At 39.2% G+C, this 17,308-nt stretch overlaps 1 protein-coding gene across 1 annotated transcript in view; it reads left to right on the top strand.

Annotated features, from left to right (window-relative positions):
* LOC124545739 (cubilin-like) overlaps window positions 1-17,308 on the top strand; it is a 718,402-nt gene that overhangs the window by 56,108 nt on the left and 644,986 nt on the right. The window contains exons 6-7 of the mRNA XM_047124681.1: window positions 67-205; window positions 3,868-3,968. Coding sequence (XP_046980637.1) covers window positions 67-205; window positions 3,868-3,968 — 240 coding nt within the window. The remainder of the gene's footprint in view (window positions 1-66; window positions 206-3,867; window positions 3,969-17,308) is intronic.

A 17,308-nucleotide genomic window follows, 5' to 3' on the forward strand; every position in this document is an offset into this window, starting at 1 on the left:
TAACTTGATATGGTACCAGTAGTAGCAATTGACCTAAGGGACAGTGAAAATGCTTTTTCTTAACAGGGCTGGACTAAAGGGAATGGAATTTCATGCACTCAAGACGTGGATGAGTGTTCAAGTAGTAGCCCAGCATGTTCCAGGGATCCACCTGTACCATGCATTAATGTGCCAGGGTCATTTCATTGCGGATCTTGCCCAACAGGTTTGTGCTGGATGCTGTAATTTCAAATGTAGTTAACAACATCACAAGTATTATACACAATTATGCAATAACTATTACAAGTTTAGTATGAGGTTCTGAAATAGTTACAGAATTGCCTCACACCTGCTTTATATGCTAGTTGTTTATGTTAGCTGTTATGTCCCACTTGTCTTTTTTTATGGGAATGCAAGAAAATTGAAAATCTCTGTCTTAATTGGCTATTGCAAAAACTAGCTATATCATTTTCTGAAAGATCTTGGGTGTGTACATTCATTACAAGTTGTTATGCAAAAGCCGGGAGTCATTTGCGTTGAAATTATTATAAACATCTATGTAGTTCTTATATCCCTATAAACAAAACTGAGGAAGAGCAACCATTTATCTACCTCATTGACGTGTGGTGTACAGGCACATTTAACGACATAGAATAGGATTAGCTTGTGAATAAACTCTCATTGTCTCCCTAGTTTAAAAATTCTCTCTCTCTCTCTCTCTCTCTCTCTCTCTCTCTCTCTCTCTCACACACACACACACACACACACACACACACACACACATGTTAGAGGCTGGTCTTGATCTTAAACTGCAAAAATTGGTCCAACTTATACTGACAATGTATCACCTCTCAAAGGAACAACCAGCAGTAGTTGTGAAGTACAAACAGTAGACCTGATTGTGACCATAAAATGAGTAACGTGTATTTTGATATATAGAAACTTATTGTTGTCTCAAGCAATGTGTCAAACTTTAACTCTATGGTTAAAAGGCAAATCTGTGGCCAAATGAAAGTGCTGGCAGGTCGACAGACACACAAACAAACACAAACATACACACAAAATTCAAGCTTTCGCAGCAAACTGTTGCCTCATCAGGAAAGAAGGAAGGAGAGGGAAAGACGAAAGGATGTGGGTTTTAAGGGAGAGGGTAAGGAGTCATTCCAATCCCGGGAGCGGAAAGACTTACCTTAGGGGGAAAAAAGGATGGGTATACACTCGCATACACACGCATATCCATCCACACATATACAGACACAAGCAGACATATTTAAAGACCTTTTTTGGAACTGGTATAGGGACTGATGGAAAGAAGGGTTGCAGCCAGAGATGGGAACTTTAAGTGTGAGGCCTTTGGGGGTTATGTCAAATGTCAGACGAGCCTGAGAAAATAAAATATGCGAGCGTAATCTGGCTAGGGTGAAGGCATGTTTGCGGAGGGAATGTAAATAAAACTTAATGGGGTCGTTGTGGGGGTGTTGTGAGGGTGACATGGTATTAGAAGGTGGAAAGTGTAACATGAGGTTGAAATGAAAATGAAAGATAAAAATATATGGGGAGAGATAAGGGTGAACTAGAAAGTAACTGGAGATCTGGTATGAAAAAAGGCGAAAAAGTGTTGGTTAAGTTGATCCTGTGGTGAACTTGGGTTGGTAGACAGCGATGTGCATGAAGGTTAGGTGGTTGTGTTGCCGCTGAAACACGTTAAAGGACGGAGAAATTCGGGAAAATTTCGAAAAAACGTGTAAATGTATTAAAAGGAGTGGTGTTGTGGTGAAAGATTACGAAAATGGGGCTAACAATTGTCTGACGAAGAAATAATGACGTTAAAACCTGTGAGGAGCGGCTAAAAATGATCAGTGATGTGCGAAAAACGGAAGTGGAAATAAAGTGAAAGTTATTAGAACTAGCCGAAATGGTTGTTTAATACGTGAAAGCAGCTGTTATTGAACTAGAAACGGTGGGTTTTATAGCAGCGGTAGTGTTGAAAGCGGAAAATAAAAATTTTTTTGGTTATGATTTGGAAGTGGGTTACATATTATTGAGTATATATAGGCGGAATAAAATTGTATTACGGTAAAAAGGGGAAAGTGAATACAACGTGAGATGATGTGACTTACCATACGAAAGCAGGTCTATAGACACACAAACAAACACAATCATACACACAAAATTCTAGCTTTCACAACCAACGGTTGCTTCATCAGGAAAGAGGGAAGGAGAGGGAAAGACGAAAGGATGTGGGTTTTAAGGGAGAGGGTAAGGAGTCATTCCAATCCCGGGAGCGGAAAGACTTACCTTAGGGGGAAAAAAGGACAGGTATACACTCGCACACACACCCATATCCAACCACACATACACAGACACCCTCTCCTTCCCTCTTTCCTGATGAAGCAACCGTTGTTTGCGAAAGCTAGAATTTTGTGTGTATGATTGTGTTTGTTTGTGTGTCTATCGACCTGCCAGCGCTTTCGTATGGTAAGTCACATCATCTTTTGTATATATTCATCAGGAAAGAGGGAAGAGAGGGAAAAACGAAAGGATGTGGGTTTTACGGGAGAGGATAAGAAGTCATTCCAATCCCGGGAGTGGAAAGACTTACCTTAGGGGGAAAAAAGGACAGGTATACACTTGCACACACACACACATATCCATCCACACATATACAGACACAAGCAGACATTTGTAAAGGCAAAGAGTTTGGGCAGAGATGTCAGTCGAGGCGGAAGTACAGAGGCAAAGATGTTAGTGATTGACAGGTGAGGTATGAGCGGCGCAACTTGAAATTAGCGGAGGTTGAGGGCTGGTGGGTAACGGGAAGAGAGGATATACTGAAGGGCAAGTTCCCATCTCCGGAGTTCTGACAGGTTGGTGTTAGTGGGAAACATCCAGATAACCCGGACGGTGTAATACTGTGCCGTGCACCAAGGCATGTTTAGCCACAGGGTGATCCTCATTACCAACAAACACTGTCTGCCTGTGTCCATTCATGCGAATGGACTGTTTGTTGCTGGTCGTTCCCACATAGAAAGCTTCACAGTGTAGGCAGGTCAGTTGGTAAATCACGTGGGTGCTTTCACATGTGGCTCTGCCTTTGATCGTGTACACCTTCCGGGTTACAGGACGGGAGTAGGTGGTGGTGGGAGGGTGCATGGGACAGGTTTTACACTGGGATCGGTTACAAGGGTAGGAGCCAGACGGTAGGGAAGGTGGTTTGGGGATTTCATAGGGATGAACCAAAAGGTTACGAAGGTTAGGTGGACGGCGGAAAGACACTCTTGGTGGAGTGGGGAGGATTTCATGAAGGATGGATCTCATTTCAGGGCAGGATTTGAGGAAGTCGTATCCCTGCTGGAGAGCCACGTTCAGAGTCTGATCCAGTCCCGGAAAGTATCCTGTCACAAGTGGGGCACTTTTGGGGTTCTTCTATGGGAGGTTCTGAGTTTGAGGGGATGAGGAAGTGGCTCTGGTAATTTGGAACAGAAGGCAAATGTCTGCTTGTGTCTGTATATGTGCAGATGGATATGTGTGTGTGTGTGCGAGTGTATACCTGTCCTTTTTTCCCCCTAAGGTAAGTCTTTCCGCTCCCGGGATTGGAATGTCTCCTTACCCTCTCCCTTAAAACCCACATCCTTTCGTCTTTCCCTCTCCTTCCCTCTTTCATGATGAAGCAACCATGGGTTGTGAAAGCTTGAATTTTGTGTGTGTGTTTGTGTTTATTTGTGTGTCTATCAACACTATCAACATACCAACGCTTTCGTTTGGTAAGTTACATCATCCTTGTATATATATATTTGGAGCTGTTATAGTTTTCAGTATGACTTTATAAATCAGTAATTTTATATTAATTGTTGGTTTTATGGAGTTATCTTGCAATGTTCATTTTAGGCTACACTGGAAATGGGTTTTATTGTCTGGACGTTAATGAATGTGAGCAAAATAATGGAGGATGCAGTCTTCAACCCTATGTGCAATGTATCAACACAAAGGTAAGATCTTCTTGATTTAATAAAATTCTTTTTCTCATATTGCAAACAAGATATTTTAAGATTGTGAAAGTATTTATTGTTAGCCCAGTAACTTTAAACAGGAAACTACAAATTAAAACTAAAGACTTCTGAGAAGAATGAGCTCATGCACCATTTTCTGTAGTTCTCTATCTGAAGCAACACTTGTGTAATGTGAAAGAAGCCAGTAACATCAATAGCAGAGAGAACAATGATACAAACTACATTTATATGCTGTACTGAAAACTGCCATCAATTCAAATACATGAGACTAACTAAAAAAGGAAAGGCAATTTGGCCATTTTTACAAATGAAACTTGTTACTGGCAAAACAGCTTTGTAAGTAACATCATTTGTCTGCATAATCTCCCTCAAGCCATTTGCACTTTACCCATCTCTTAATAAGCTTTGTAGTTCAGTGCTGGAAGAAACATTGCAGCATTGTGCTCATGCACTGCTGCATCGACCTTGCAGCCTTGCCATTTGACAAAAACTTAGTTTCAGCAGGTGATCTTTCATCAGATCGTAAAGACAAAAATTACTTGGAGGTAAGTCAGAACCATACAATGGATGCCCCAGGAGCTCAAAAGCAAGATTTTGGATACATTGGATTGTTTTTTCAGCAGTATGAGGGTGGTCGTATTCCTGAAGTAAAAGCACACCTTCTGTAAACTTCTCTTATCCTTCATATCTCAAAACACTTCCTGCAGAAGCTTGGTTCTTGAATGTCTTTTGCTGCAGGGAAAGATGGATGTTTTCACAACGTGCTCTGCAGCTTACTCTGTGGTTTGTAGTGATGGTCCCATGTCTCAGCAATGATTACTATGTGACTGAATCTGTTTGTTTGACAGTTGACATAGTACCCAATAAACACAAATTTTTAATAAATAAAAGGTTCATGTGTTTTACTCTCAACTAATGCACAATTATGGCATGATAATTGTTATGAATCATTCACTCAGCTCTATCAATGTTCCTGTCCATTTTCAAAGTGGATGACCTATCTGAACACTCTTTGTTGCAGACAGGTACACTTCCACATAAAAAGTGCTCTATGTACTTGTAAATTTTTTGTTTGCACTGACAGCCATCACAATACTACAGTTGCATTCTGCAAATAATTTCAGCATCTTTAATGCCTTCAGAGTACAGGACACTAAATCCTCCCTCTCATTGCTTCCTTGGTGCGTAGGGACATTGGGGCTCTTACAGTAAAATGGTCTGAAATCAGTAAGAATTCAGCTATTTACTGAACGAGTACAGCTAAAGCATGATAGTGAAATGTAGAAATGTCATTGTTGAGTCAGTGTTGTCAACCTATGGTCCAGGAAACAGATTATCTTTATTCAGTGGTTTGCCCTTCCATTTAAGTTAGATTGGTTACAGGTAGGACCTACATGATTGAAAATTAGTATCTAACCATTATAAATTTTCCCGAAACTTTGGGAACATTCAAGCAATAAAATGTAGAACAGAAATAGATACTCATATTAAATTTCCAAGGATATCCAAATTGACTGAAGCAGTATCTATCATATGCCTGTGATTCATTTATTCATACATCATGCTCTGTAACCCCTATCAAGAGAACCATCAGGGAGGTGGAAGAAATCAAGTTGTATGTTAATTGACAGATGCAGCCACTAAAGATTTTCTGTAAAGTATACTAACAGCAAATTACGATGATTGCTGATGTATTCACACTGGTAATTGTGTGAATTACTTGTAGATTACTACATATATGAAAGTTGGGAGAAAAGCCACTCCATTTGATCTTACGTTACTCAACTGCTGAACTGCTGTTTTATGTTGTACATCAAACAAAAATCTTATATAACTTTACACAGCCCACTGTATGTTGTCTGTATTCTGGCCAAGTCAAGATCTTTAACATGAATGTTATGCAGAAATTACATTGCTGTGGTCAAATATTCAAATGATAAGTTATGGGAGAAGCATTGTTTTACTTCATTTCAATTTTCCACCTGTCATGTCCTGTTGTATTTATTTATTTAATTTGGTGAATATTGCGATAATGTAAAATATTTCCATGCAGTATGGAATCTGCTCCATACATGAGGTAGTTGTGTGGTAGTGGCCTGCTTTGAAGCATATCGAATCATCTTAGCCAAAAACCTAATACAAATGTGTAGAAATAACTGGGAAGCAATTTTTATGTGGATATTTAAATACTGATATGATCTCAAAAGGTTCAGGTCAAAGGCACTAGTTGCAGATTTCCAGTTATAGTTTGATCCCGCAGTAACACGCCCAACGAGAGTAGGATTTAGTGCAAAACACAACTGTATCTCATTATGTAGATGTAAGCCCCATAATATATGGTTTATATGATTATGATGATTAAATGTCAGCAATGAAGCATCCTCATCAGTCAGATTTAAGCAATAAGAGAAACATTCTGTCATAAGTACCAACTCAAGTTACACTATTCAGAGGGAATTTGCAAATGAACAGTGGAAAGAAGTTTACCAAGGACCAAAGCAGATGAGAAATTTAGTTCTTTTCTAAGAATGTTCTTGTTTTTCTTTACCATGACTCACATGGGAAAAAGGATGGCCACTAGCTGGGATCAAAATATGTTGTAGCAGGAAAAGGGAGCTTTATTAAATGCAGAGAGCTGCTCTAATGAAGAATTAAAGGGGACAAAAACAGTACAGTATTTCAAAATTCTTTATTGTTTGGAGAATTGTTCGCCATGAAATGAATAAACACACTAAAGCAAATGATATTCAACTCCCTGATATATGTTTTCCGTTGTTTCCCTAAATTACTTCATGGAAATGCTGGGAGGTTACTACTACAAGGCAGTGGCCATCTACCTATCCCATCCCTGTCAATACCACAAACATACCCAATATCCTTGTAAAACTACTACTACTTTAGCAAGGGACATATGATATTAAATTAAATTAGTGGCTAATCAGTGCAAGAAGTTATTTGTAACTGTAGCTGATAACACAGAAACAAAACATGGACTATCAAAAGGAGATGCATTAGACTTATTCAGACAAGCATTGCAAATACAACTACCAGGCATCAGTTTTGTAAATCATCTATAAGATGATCTCAAAAATCATTAAGTCACTGGAACTTCAACCAAAGTACTAATATATAATGTTTACTTGGTAATCGTCATAACTATTTGATAAATCAGGGTGTGTTTACTAAACCTGAATTATACAGTAGTGGTACCCATTTCTAAAAGTGGAGCAAAGCAAGTAACCTCCAATTATAGATCTACTACTTTAGCAAGGGACATATGATATTAAATTAAATTAGTGGCTAATCAGTTCAAGAAATTATTTGTAACTGTAGCTGATAACACAGAAACAAAACATGGACTATCAAAAGGAGATGCATTAGACTTATTCAGACAAGCATTGCAAATACAACTACCAGGCATCAGTTTTGTAAATCATCTATAAGATGATCTCAAAAATCATTAAGTCACTGGAACTTCAACCAAAGTACTAATATATAATGTTTACTTGGTAATCGTCATAACTATTTGATAAATCAGGGTGTGTTTACTAAACCTGAATTATACAGTAGTGGTACCCATTTCTAAAAGTGGAGCAAAGCAAGTAACCTCCAATTATAGATCTATCACCTTCCTTCCCATGTTGTTAATTTTTTTAGAGAAGGTAGCTTACAACAGCCTATTGAACCACCTCTCTGGAAATAACATTTTAACAGCACTTCAGTTTGGCTTCTGTAAATGCTTCTTTACTGAGAAAACAATATATGATATGAACAGTCAGTATTGGTAGAAGAAAAATTACCCTGTTAACATTTTCTGTGATGTTGACAAGGCCTGTGATTGTTTGCATCATAAAATATACTGTGGAAACTACAGTTGTATGTTTCCCTTTTAAATATAAAGTCATTTCAGAACCATGGAAAACTCAGGGTAACATTAACATATTATGCAACAAAAATAAGATGAAATTTGAGTGGACAGACACTGAAAATGGTTCTTGCAAGATTCGATTCTCAGCTCACTTGTCTTCTTGGCCTGTGTAAATGATTTACCTCTGACATTGGAGGACTATTCTAAACCTGAGATGTTTGCTGTTGACACAAGTATACTGAAAAGGGCATAGACAAATCCATATCCAACACATCTAGGAAAATAATTTAACAGGATTAAAAGTGATTAACACCCACCACCTTAATTTGTAATCTTACAAAAAATATTATGTTATTCAAAACAAATAAAAATGACTTATACATTGGCTGGTGCTTCATATATGAAATTCCTGGGCACCCAGATGGATAGTAAAGTGAGGCACTCAGGTGGATAGTAAAGTGAGGCAGCACTAGCACATAGATAAGTTAGCTTAACCAAAAAATCAATTCTGCCAGCTTTGAACCTGGTGGAGGTAGCCAGCAGTAGTTGCTTCTGTGCCTGTTAATGCACCTACATCTACAACTACATCTAAATCCATACCGAGCAAACCACTGTTATGTGCATGGCAGAGAGTATGCCCGAGGGTATCAGTTACTAGAATTTTTTTCTGTTCCATTCAGTGTGGGAATAATGATTGTTTAAATGCCTCAGTTCATGCTGTAGTTAATCTGATCTTGTTCTCATGATCACTATGGGAGCAGCATCTAGGGGGATTACAGTATCTTCCTAGAGCCATCATTGAAAGCCAGTTCCTGAAACTTTTTTAGTAGGCTTTGTTGGGATAGCTTATGTCTGTCTTCAAGAGCCTGCCAGTTCATTTCTTCAGCATCACTGTGACACTGTCAAACAAATCTGTGACCATTTGTGGTGCCCTTCTATATATACGTTCAGTATCCTCTGTTAGTCATATTTGGTACAGGTCACCCACACTAGGATGGGCCACACAAGTGATTTGTAGGCAATTGCCTTTGTAGACTCCTTGCATTTCCCTAGTATTCTACCATTAAACTGAAGTCTTACTATGTGCTTTACCCATGACCGAGCTTATGTGATCATTATGTTTCATGTTCCTTCAAAGTGTTAACACTCTGGTATTTGTGTGAGTTGACTGATTCCAAATGTGCTTCGTTGATATTATAGTCATAGGATACTATTTTTTTTTTTTAATTTTCTGGAGGGCAAAGTTTCACATTTTGTAATATTTAAAGCAAGCTGCCAATCTTTGCACTACTTTGAAACCTTATCAAGATCTGACTGAATATTTATGCAGCTTCTTTCAAACATTTCTTCATTATACATAACTACACCCTCTGCAAAAAGTCTGAGGTTTATGTTAATATTGTCCGCAAGATCATTAACATACAACATGATCAGCAAAGGACCTAACACACTTCCCTGGGTCACACTCAAAGTTATTTCTACACCTATCAGTGACTCTCTATCCAAGATAACTTGCTGCGTCTTTTTTACCAAAATGTCCTCTACCCAGTCACAAATTTCACTTGATACTCCATACAATTGAACTTTTGATAATAAGCCTAGGTGTGGTACTGAGTGAAATCCTTTTAGGAAATCAAGAAATACTGCATCTATATGACTGCCTCGACCCATGTCTTAGATGTCATGTGATAGAAACATGAGTTTGATTTAATGAGATCAACGTGTTTGGAATCTGTGGAGGTTGGCAATGAGAAGGTCATCTTGTTCAAGATATCTCATTGTATTTGAGCTCAGAATATATTCTAAGATTGAACAAGAAATGAATGTCTAGGATATTGAATGATAGTTTTGTGCATCACTTCTGCTGCCCTTTTTGTAGACAGGTATCACTGCTGGCCACAGTTTTTGTTCGAGGGATATACAATAAATTATAGTTAATAGAGGGGCTGACTGAGCTGCATACTCTGTATAGAATCTTATAGGGATTTCATCATAACATAGAACTTTGTTCAGTTTTAACCATTTCAGCTGTTTCTCAATGCTAATGACATTAATACTTATTTCACTCATCTTTTCAGTGGTACTTTACTCATCTTTCCAGGGTACAAGAATTAAAATAGTATTGGGATTTCCCTTGGAAAGGAACATTTGAAACTAAGTTAAGCATTTCTTCTTCTGCTTTGCTACTATCTGTCTCATCTGTGAGTGACAGGACACTTAACTTTGATACCAATGATAGCCTTTATGTATGACCAGAGTTGCTTTGGGTTTTCTGAAAGATCTTTTCAACAATATTTTGTTATAGTTGTCATTGAAGGCTTCACACATACCGGTAGCTCCCTTGACAACCAAACACATTTCATCCAGCATTTCCCTGTCTACAGCCCTATGCCTTTTCTTCACCTACTACGCAGTAGTCTCTCCTCCTTTAGAAGTTTGTATGCAGTAACTGTAACAACTGATAGTCTCTCTAATCGTGGACTGTCCTACTGCGTACATATCTATCCAGTGCATGGTCCTTTAACTTTGAGCCTTAGTTTGCTGCATGATCTTGTTCTCAGCAAAAGTCTCAGGTTCCTCATTTAGATATGACATTATTAATTCTTCTTCTAGATTTCTGAACATATACGAGAATGGCTTGAAAAGTTCTCGGAATCACCAAGAGATGACAACACTAGTGCAATGAGTTGTTCACGTGATATTCCTTGGACTGTTGACTGTAAACATGTGCCACGTCAGTGCTCTTGGAAGAGAGCTGTGGCAGTGATGTGGCTCTATTGTTGTTTCCGCGTAGTGATTTGCGAAGATGGAAAAAAACAAGATTCAAGCAGTGATTAAATACTTCGTAAAGAAAGGTATGAAAGCAGAGGACATTCCTGTCAATTTTCCAGAATACCCTGGGGGACTCTGCTCCTTCATATTCAACTGTTGCCAAGTGGAAAAATGAATTTAAATTTGTTCGGGAGAGCTTATATGGTGATCTGTGTTATGGATGGCCAAGATGTGATACTACTCCAGAAATCATTGCAAAAGTGCACAAAATGCTCATGGAGGATCGTTGAAAGTGCGTGAAATTGCTCAAGCTTGCCAGATATCATCTGAAAGGGTATATCACATTTTAACTGAAGAATTAGAAATGAAAAAAATATCTGAAAGGTGGGTGACGCAGCACTTGACGCGCGCCCGCACAGAGGTGCCGTCGCCATGGCAAAATTACAGAAACTAAGGTATAAATTGTTGCTACACCCACCTTATTCATCTGATATGGCTCCGTCAGACTTCCATCTCTTCCCAAAACTGAAAATTTTTCTTGGTGGACAAAGATTCACTTCAAATGAGGAATTGATAGCCGGAGTTGACAACTAGTTTGCAGGCCTGGAGGAAACTCATTTTTGAGATGGGATCAAGGCACTGGAACATCATTGGACCAAGTGCATTAATCTACAAGGAGACTTCATTGAAAAATTAAAAAAATCAGTGATGTAAGTAATTTTATTCTATTGCATTCCAAGAACTATTCAGACCACCCTCATATATCTTTCTGTTTGTTTTAATTGCCCATTGTACTATGGTATTCAGTGCTGCTACACTGCCTCATGATTGGTGATGTCAGTTTTGTTGCAAACATCCTTAAAGAGTTCAGGTCTGTTTCATATCATTAGATCTAATAAACTTCCATCATGAGGGTGGTTCTGAATTATCAGTTCTTGGTAGTTTTCAGAGAAGGCATTTACTAATATTTAACAGGATGTCTTGTGAAGCCCCCACTAACAAAAGTGTAATCATCCCAATTGTAATGAAACTGTAGCCATCCCAACTGTTTACTGAATGATAAGAGTCTCCTCCAATTATAATAGTACAATTAGGGTACTTACATACAAGCAGATTGAGATTTTCTCTAACGTTTTTGGTTACATTAAGAGGTGGGTCAATAGTAGTATCCAGTTACACAAGGGGTATTCAATATGTAATGCAACACACTTTTCTCTGAAAGCAGGTTGGTTTTATTCATGATTCCAATACACGATATTATTCCCCAGTGCTTTGGCTAAAAATCTCTATTTTTCAACATAATCTCCGTTCAATGTGATGGCCTTACACCACATTAGCAGGAGGGCTTATATGCTCGCATGCTACCACTACACTGGTCAGCATCGGAGCCAACATCTTGCTGCATCAATAACCTACCTATCATCCATGTATTGCTTCCCACAGAATGCATTCTTCTTTGGGCCAAATGGATGGAACTTGGAAGGTGAGAGATTTTGGCTGTAGGATGTATGAGGAAGAACAATCCAATGAAGTTTTGTGAGTTCCTCTCGAGTGCACAGACTTGTAAGAGGCCTCGCATTTTCATGGAGAAGGAGTTCATTTGCATTTTCGTGGCAATGAACACACTGAAGTCATTTCTTCAATTTCCTACGGGTAGCACAATAGACTTCAGAATTGATCATTGCACCATGAGGGAAGACATCAAACAGGATAACCTATTCATGATCCCAGAAGACCATTGCCATGACTTTAGTGGCTGAGGATGTGGCTTTGAACATTTTCTTCAGAGGAGAGGTGGCATGTGCCATTTTGTTTCTGATTTGGTGAACCCATGTTTCATCGCCTGTGACAATTCTCAACTAAAAATTGTCATGCTCAGTCTCATAAGGCAGTGTTGAGCCAGAGGGACACACATCTTTGAATAGCCCAACTGGTGGATGAGTATATCAGCACTACCAACAAGACATCCAGTTGTGCAATGACATGTTTGATTGTAATCCATCAATTACCTCAGATGAGAGTGTCTGCATGTTCCAACATTGCAAGAGTAATAGTGTGTGTGGTTGACAGTCATGTGAGGGCTCATACAGGTTTGTGTGACATTACTGTGATGATGACACACGCCTCGCCCAACGACTCACCATGGTTTTGTTTGCTGCCAAGTCTCTGTAGACATTCTGAAAGTGACTATGAATATCTGCGATGTTCTGGTTTTCTTCTAAAAAAAAACTCAATGACAGCTCTCTGCTTGGAACACACCTTTGTCAAAGACGCCATTTTGAAGGCTATGTATGGTGCCACGACATATTGGAATTTCATGAAACTATAGAGGCTGAAGTGGGAATCTTCCACAATGTCCCACAACAATTTGTTTTTTTCTTTTTTTAACAAAAATGGGCTGAGAAAAAAAAGTGTTGCATTGCTCATCGAATGCCCCTTGTAATTTTGTGCCTACTTTGATAACGAGTCTTGTCTTAGTGGTCCCATACGCAACTTCAATTTCCATATCAGATGGTTTTAAAATTTCTTTTCAACTGTGGGAAATACATTACCTCCTTTTCCCATTACTCTTCCCCTCAGTATACTCTTAAATAGTGCATTTTCAACTTTTGCGATATAATGAATAGTTCATTAAATTTCGGGCCAAATAGCAAAAAGCAAATAAAATTTCTTCCATTGATATTTTGGCTGTGTATCATCCGGCCACCCTCAGAGTGAGTCACAAGACTGACGACAATGTGCCAAGCGTCACCTTATACGCCCCACCATGGTGGTAACGGTGGTACAACTCATGCTGGTTGGCAGCAAAGAGATACGCTTACACATGCACTGCCTATGGCGGAGGTGTACAAACATTCTATTTGTTTATCAGTGTATGTTCGGCGGCAGTGACACCTTGATGACTTCTCTGCAGTTAATTACCCCACAAGCTGGATACGATGCTTTTTCCACATTAAAACCATTATCTCTATTAAATTATTAGCTAATCTAAAAACACACTTGATCTGAAGGAATTACTATCTTCTTCCCCATCACATACCTGCACTCTAGGTTGTAAATTGAATGCTCTACAAATTGCAGAGAAAATCCATTCACTTTAAAAATGCTCTTCAGGCGTATGAGCTCTTATTGCAAATTATCTTTATCAGATATAAAGTGCACCCTATGCACTAAGGTATTAGGACAACTATGGTCTGTGAAGGGTGATGGCAGCTACTGGCTTATGTGTCCGTGTTGGTTTATGATACATGGCATGTCCTAATGTGCCATCAACTTCACGGCGAATGACAACATCCAAAAAGGGGAGGCAGCCGTGTTTTTCTATTTTCATAGTACATTTGGTACTAGCATGGATAGAATTCGAATACTCAAGAAATCAATATAATTCATTCATCCCATGTGGCCACACTGCAAATATGCCATCCATGTGCCTCCAGAATACCATTGGTTTAAAACTTGGTGAGTCCTGTGCCTTGTCCATGGACTTTTCCATGAATAAATTAGCTATTAGAGGAGAGAAGGAGCTTCCCATAACAACTCCATGAATCTGCTCATAAAATATACCATTAAACTGAAAATAAGATGACAAAAGCATATGTTCAAATAAGGCTGTGATGTTCTTAACAGAATGTTGGCCGATAAGAGATGAGGAGTCCTTTAAAGATACCTTAGTATATAATGATACCACATCAAAACTAACGAGCACATCCATACTATTTACCCTGACATTGCTAAGTCTCTGAATAAAATACATAGAATTACGAATGTAGTGACCACATTTTCCTACCAACATTGTTAATAAGGAAGCTAAATATTTGGCAGAAATGTACGTTGGTGAACCAATAGCGCTCGTTATAGGCCCCATAGACAAATCCTCTAGACACTCATCCTTATCCATGTTGTGAACTTCAGGAAGCCCATAAAATCTCAATGGTAATGCACCTCGCACTTTTAAACTTCTTATGACACCCTTTGGTAGTGATGAAGCATTCAGAAAGGCTGCCGTTCTTATTGCCACTTTGTTGGTAGGATCTTTGTTTATCTTCCGGTAAGCACCAGAACTAAGTAGACCACATATCTTTTCATTGTAGACTTCCTGATGCAAAAGGAGAGTAGCATTACCTTTATCAGCACGCAGGGACGACTGTGTTAGTATCCTCACCCAACTTTCATATCACAAATCTCTCTCCCTTAGAAACTTTACATCTTTGTGGACAATATTTGTAATTGCTCGGCATTTTTGACGTCAGATTTCTTCAACTGAATTCTCTGATCGGGCTCAGACAGCTTCCTTAATGGCACTGATGAAAGATGATATCAGCAAAGTCTTTGGAGTAGAGGCAAAATTTACCACTTAGGCAGATAACATGGCTTCAGCCAGATCCTTACCCATCAAAATTATGAGAATATGTGAATAACAGAGTCCACCTGAAGAGGCTGGTCTAATCGGTTGTACTTGGCAATCTGTCTTTCTGTAGGCACTTAACGAACCCAGTCAGTCTTAGCCAATGTTGTGCCATCAGTCCATTCCCATGAGTCAGGAGACAAAACAGCTGCTATCTTCAAATGTAGATGATACAGGTGTTCAGAAACAATATCCAACTTCCGACGAGTAAAACGAATTCTTTTTCTGACAATAGCTGTACCAGCCCTATGTAATATTCTATTTACTGCATTATTCTTGACAAAGTGAACCAACCTTGCAAATTTTGCGACAGCTTCGTGGTACTGACAGTTCAGTAAAAAACTCAAGGACTCAATAGTCTTGCTCTCCAGTGTCATAATTTGTCCAAACTATGGACTCATGAAACCATCTCCTCCCTGAAGAGGTACTTGTTTTGTGCATTTTCAACTTCTCATGGGGTAATGAATAGTCCATTAAATTTCAGGCATGCAGCTCTGCAAATAAAATTTCTTCCACTGATATGTCAGCTGCATATCGTCCAGCCATCCTTAGAGTGAGTCGCAAGACTGATGACAAAATGCCAAGCATGGCCTTATATGCTCCACTGCGGCGGTACTGCGGTACTGTGCATGTGGGTCACAGACGTTGATCGGCGGCAAAGAGATACGCTTACAAACGTGCCACCTGTGGTGAAGGTGTACAGACATTTGATTCATATATTGAGATGGTTTCATGGGTCTATAGTTTGGATGAATTATGACATCAGACAGCAAGACTCAATAAGTTTCTTACTGACCCGAGACCATGGAGTTCTTCCAAAATTTGCAACGTTGGTTCACTTTGTCAAGAACAATGCAATAAATAGGATTTTACATAGGGCTGATTCTGGTATTGTCAGAGAAAGAATTCTTTTTGCTTGTTGAAAGTTGGATATTGTTTCTGAACACCTGTACCATGTGCTTTTGAAGATAGCAGCTGTTTTACCTCCTGACTCATAGGACTGGATTGATGGCACAACGGGGGCTAAGTCTGACTGGGTTCATGAAGTGGCTACAAAAAGACAGATTGCCAAGTACAGCTGATTACACCAGTCTTTCTCACCCCTTACCCGAATGTCACTAACAGCTAAAACGTCCAAGCCCATCTTACTTGCAGCCTCTGCCAGCTCTACCTTCTTCCCAGAGTAGCCCCCATTGATATTAATAGCTTCCCATCTCGATACCATTCGTTTGCCGAGCCGTATTTTAGGAGTCCCTGGTTTGTCAATTAGAGGTGGGACTCCGTCACCTCCAAAGGTCCAAGGCATTTTGCTCTGATTGTTGCCAGCATCATACTTAAAGTACTAGGGAATCAGGTTGCTAGCCTTACTTTCCCCGGGTCCCATTGAGTTTTACCCCTAATGGTTGAGGGACTAATCAGTGGATTTGGTAGTCTTTGCCATCTGAGCACAAAGATGACCACGACTCAGAATATGTCCGAGATGCCCAGCCTTATTCCAAAGTAACTGGTATCCCAACTGTCAGGACCACTTACTTGGCCACTCATACGTTGCTGTGGTTCATGAACTAGGACATGACAACAGGAACCCGTACCATGAACCATTTAGCATCCTTACTGAAACCATTGATAGGAAAATGTAGTCACTACATTTGTAATTCTATGGATTTTATTCAGAGATTTAGCAATGTCAGGCTAAATATTATGGATACACTCATTAATTTTGATGTGGTATCATTATATACGAAGGTACCTTTAAAGGACTCTTGTTCAACGTTTTAATAAGAACATCACGACCTTATTAGAACGTACACTTTTTTCATCGTATTTTCTGTTTAATGGTGTATTTTATGAGCAAATTGATGGAGTTGTTATGGGGAGCCCCTTCTCTCCTCTAATAGCTAATTAATTTATGAAAGAGTCCAAGGACAAGACATGGGACTCAGCAAGTTTTAAACCAATGGTCATCTGGAGGCATATGGATGACACATTTGTAGTACGGCCGCACGGGATGAATGAATTACAGTGATTTCTTGAGCATTATAATTCTATCCATGCTGGTACCAAATGTACTATGGAAATATAAAAAGATGGCTGCCTCCCCTTTTAGGATGTCATCGTTTGCCATGAAGTTGATGGCACATTAGGACATGCCGTGTCTCATAAACCAACACAGATACATCTATATCTGGCAGCCAGTAGCTGCCATCATCCTTCACGGACCATAGTTGTCCTAAGACCTTATTGCATAGGGCGCACTTTATATCTGATAAAGAT

This window comes from Schistocerca americana, chromosome 8, assembly GCF_021461395.2.
Source record: "Schistocerca americana isolate TAMUIC-IGC-003095 chromosome 8, iqSchAmer2.1, whole genome shotgun sequence".
Taxonomy (NCBI): Eukaryota; Metazoa; Arthropoda; class Insecta; order Orthoptera; family Acrididae; genus Schistocerca; species Schistocerca americana.